Genomic DNA, 3,326 nt, shown 5'->3' on the forward strand with positions numbered 1-3,326 from the left:
AATTTTTGAAGGTAAACGTTTTTCTTTCGTAAACAAACAGCTAAAATGTCAACTAATTTCAAGTAATTATGAAAAATGAAAATAATTAAGTAGTTAAGTATTTGAGTATTTGTAGGTTTTTGAAGTATCCAACTTTTTAAGATAAAAAAATAAATACATAATTAAAAATGCAGCATAAAAACAAATTTATTTTAAAAAATAGTGTAAAGTATAAAAAGTAAAAATATATAAGAAATCATTAATGCGTTAGCTCTTAAACATTTTGGTTCAATTCCATAACCTCGTCTAATGTTTTGTGATAGATTACCACATCTTGGAAGTGCATATTTGGCACGTAGAATTGACTTACATCAATTTTACGATCTAATGGATAACCTAATGGTAGGTTATCAATGGAACGCGATCCAGTTCCAACACCACATGTGTACGTTTGCTCTTCAGTTACTTGATGAGTTCCTTGGTATGGTGTAACCATAACGAAAATTTGATATACCATGCCGGAACGAGTACCTTTTGGTAAAAGTAAACGATTAGGGAATCCACAATGAGCTTCAGTGTTGTCCAATACAAAGTCTTCACTGCCTTCAAGTGCAAGCATTACTTTACGGTATAATGTGTAATAGGATGTACGATCTTGTACGGTGTGACGAGCTTCATGCGAATTACGTTCAATTACATTTTTGCCAGCTTTCAAGTCCACGATGAATTTGTCCAATTCGACAAAGTTAACACGATTTTCATTGATATGAATTGGATGTCCATGTTCGTCGTGTTTTGGTCCTAAGAATACACGCACAACTGCCTGTGTTGTTTTTTCGCTGACAACGTTAACTCTGTAGTAGAATGGTCGGTGATTGAGACGCATTTGTCTGGCTTTAACGATTACTTTTGGAATTTCAGTGTCAACCGTGAAATCGTTGTAAATAGCATTATTAAGTTCAACATCATGGTGATCAAAGTAAGTTATAAGTTTGTCTACTACAACACTGTCAATTTTAACTTCTGGATATGCTAAATCAGTATAGGTGTATACTGGAAGATTTCTCTTATAATAGAAGAAGTAGTGGACAATTCTCTTATGAATGGCATAGAACATAGGATCACGCATAGCTGTTTCGTATAATTCCAAAGCACTTGGTTGAAGTTTCAAGTGATCTACGGATTGTACAGAGAATCCAATAAGATGTTTGGCCCAAATCAAGAGATATCCATAATAACGACGATGTAATGAATCGGGATTTCCTTCAATTAAGTTACCAAGGACATTGATTCCATCATTTGTGTAAAGTGATACTTTCTTTCCATCTTTCTGTAAAAATAAATCCACAAAAAAATTAGAAACTGTCCTTCCGAGTGCAATTCTTATAGAGGATAAATATTGAGGAAAATATATTTCATAAAGATATGTACGAGGTGAATAGATTTGAATTTTGAAATAAATAGATAAACTTTTCCTTTATTATCCATTTGGCTAGAGGATTAAAAATGATTGGCAAATTAATAGGTACCTTTAATTTGATTAATACCTAGACTTCAAAGTTTTGGTTCCTCGAGATCACACAGAAATTATTATTGTAATCTTGTAAACTTGTAATAATACTTTTTGCTTCCCATAATTGGATTACAAACTAAAAATATACTTACATCCAAAATGTATCCCAGGTCAATAGCATCGATAATACGTCTTTCTAAGATTTCCATTTTCTCAGCAGTCCATTTTGTATGGTCATCATAAATGAGCATAGCTTTTTTCGGTCTAACTGGGAATGGTAAACCATTTTCGTGTTGTAAAGTGCATACATAACCATGTTCCATTGGTTCCCAAATATTAATCCACTCAATTTCACCAAGTCTATTTGAAAGACGTTCTAAGTAGTAACGAGCAAGAAGTTGTTGATGAATATAATAGAAAAGTTCACCACGATGATCTTTGTCTAAACCAAATTCGGGTCCTTCCATCCAGAATGGATAATCAACATGGAGATACCAATAATATGAATTCAATCCAATGTCTTCAGTAAAATAAGTGAGTTTTTGATCTCTCTCAATATCCAAGTACCAGCCAGAGTAGTTTGCAGGAATAATAACTACTGGAATATCACCTTCAGTATCTTGAATTTGTAATCCCATGCTGCTACCTTTGACTACTGTCCTTTGAACAGTTTTAATGTTACCTCGGATTATATCCAAAAATGATGGTAATGAATGTTCTTGAACTTTCCATGATTCAGTTGATTTAATTGTTGGTTTAATTCCACGTACTCCAACCCAATTTTTGTATTTATCAGCTAAAACATTGTCTTGTTTTACAATCCGTTGTTGCACTTCAGGTTTCAAGTAAGCCCAATTTTGCATTTGGTATTCTCTGGCTTGTTTGATTGTTTCATGATTCATGAATAGATGTGGAACAATTTCATATGGTGCTGGTAATACAATTCCTTTGCAATCTGGACGATGGAGTACAGCGACGGTCATTGCATACACAAACATACCTTCGTTGACATGATCGCGGGCCCAACAGCATACTTTGTAGAATGTATCCCATGTTTTAGCGTAGTACATTACATGGAAAAGTGCAATAACTTGGTGACGATGTACTTCATTTAAGACAGTGAAGACTTCTCTGCGTGGTAAAAGTCCAATACGATGTAGTTGGACAAATTCTTTTACAGCAACAGGGTTCTGTGGAATAATTTAAAAATTTAGGTAGGTGCGTATATTGTTTGTTGGGAGATTCTAGTGTTAAGTAACATCACAATCAACTTCGGTGTGCTTATTTAAAACACTATGAATTTGAGTTTATCGATTGATAAGCCATTATAAACTTTTTCATGAAACCTGTTACAAAAGTATATTTTTCTTAGCTATGGATTATTTGTTGTGAACCTTTATTTGGATTTAGAACTAATTATTGGTAAGTTTTTTAAAATCTTTTTAATTGGTGCTTACATTTTCGTAGGTAAGAATAAAAATTATATTAATACTAACGTTAAATTGACCAATGTTGGCTTCAATATCGCATGATTGTCCAAGTTGTACTTGATCTTGGAATGAATTTGGTTGATGGACATGCCTTAGAAGTCTTAATAGATTCTTCTGTCGTTCTAAGAAAACTTTATCCGCTGGAATAAAAAATTTTTGTAAAATTATTGGAAATTCTAAAATATTGAAAATTTTATACTTACCAACTTTTCCTTGGACAGTGTTTTGAGTACGCACATTAACTGCGAATACACCTCCAATAAGGAGGGCAAATAATACAATCTTCATTGTTTAAGCTTTTTCCAATTGGTCTACTGTTAGCTGAGGACTTCACTGAGAGTCTA

General features: G+C 33.1%; 1 protein-coding gene across 1 annotated transcript; it reads right to left on the minus strand.

Annotated features, from left to right (window-relative positions):
- Nucleotides 1–209: 209 nt before the first annotated feature.
- Nucleotides 210–3,326, minus strand: LOC123294609 (allergen Cr-PI-like). Its single transcript, XM_044875691.1, has 4 exons — nt 3,186–3,326; nt 2,989–3,122; nt 1,645–2,682; nt 210–1,309 (listed from the first exon to the last, which is right to left on the minus strand). Exons 1-4 carry the CDS (start codon nt 3,268–3,270, stop codon nt 254–256), a joined length of 2,313 nt encoding a protein of 770 aa, XP_044731626.1. The 5' UTR covers nt 3,271–3,326; the 3' UTR covers nt 210–253.

Source organism: Chrysoperla carnea, chromosome 3, assembly GCF_905475395.1.
Source record: "Chrysoperla carnea chromosome 3, inChrCarn1.1, whole genome shotgun sequence".
Classification (NCBI taxonomy): domain Eukaryota; kingdom Metazoa; phylum Arthropoda; class Insecta; order Neuroptera; family Chrysopidae; genus Chrysoperla; species Chrysoperla carnea.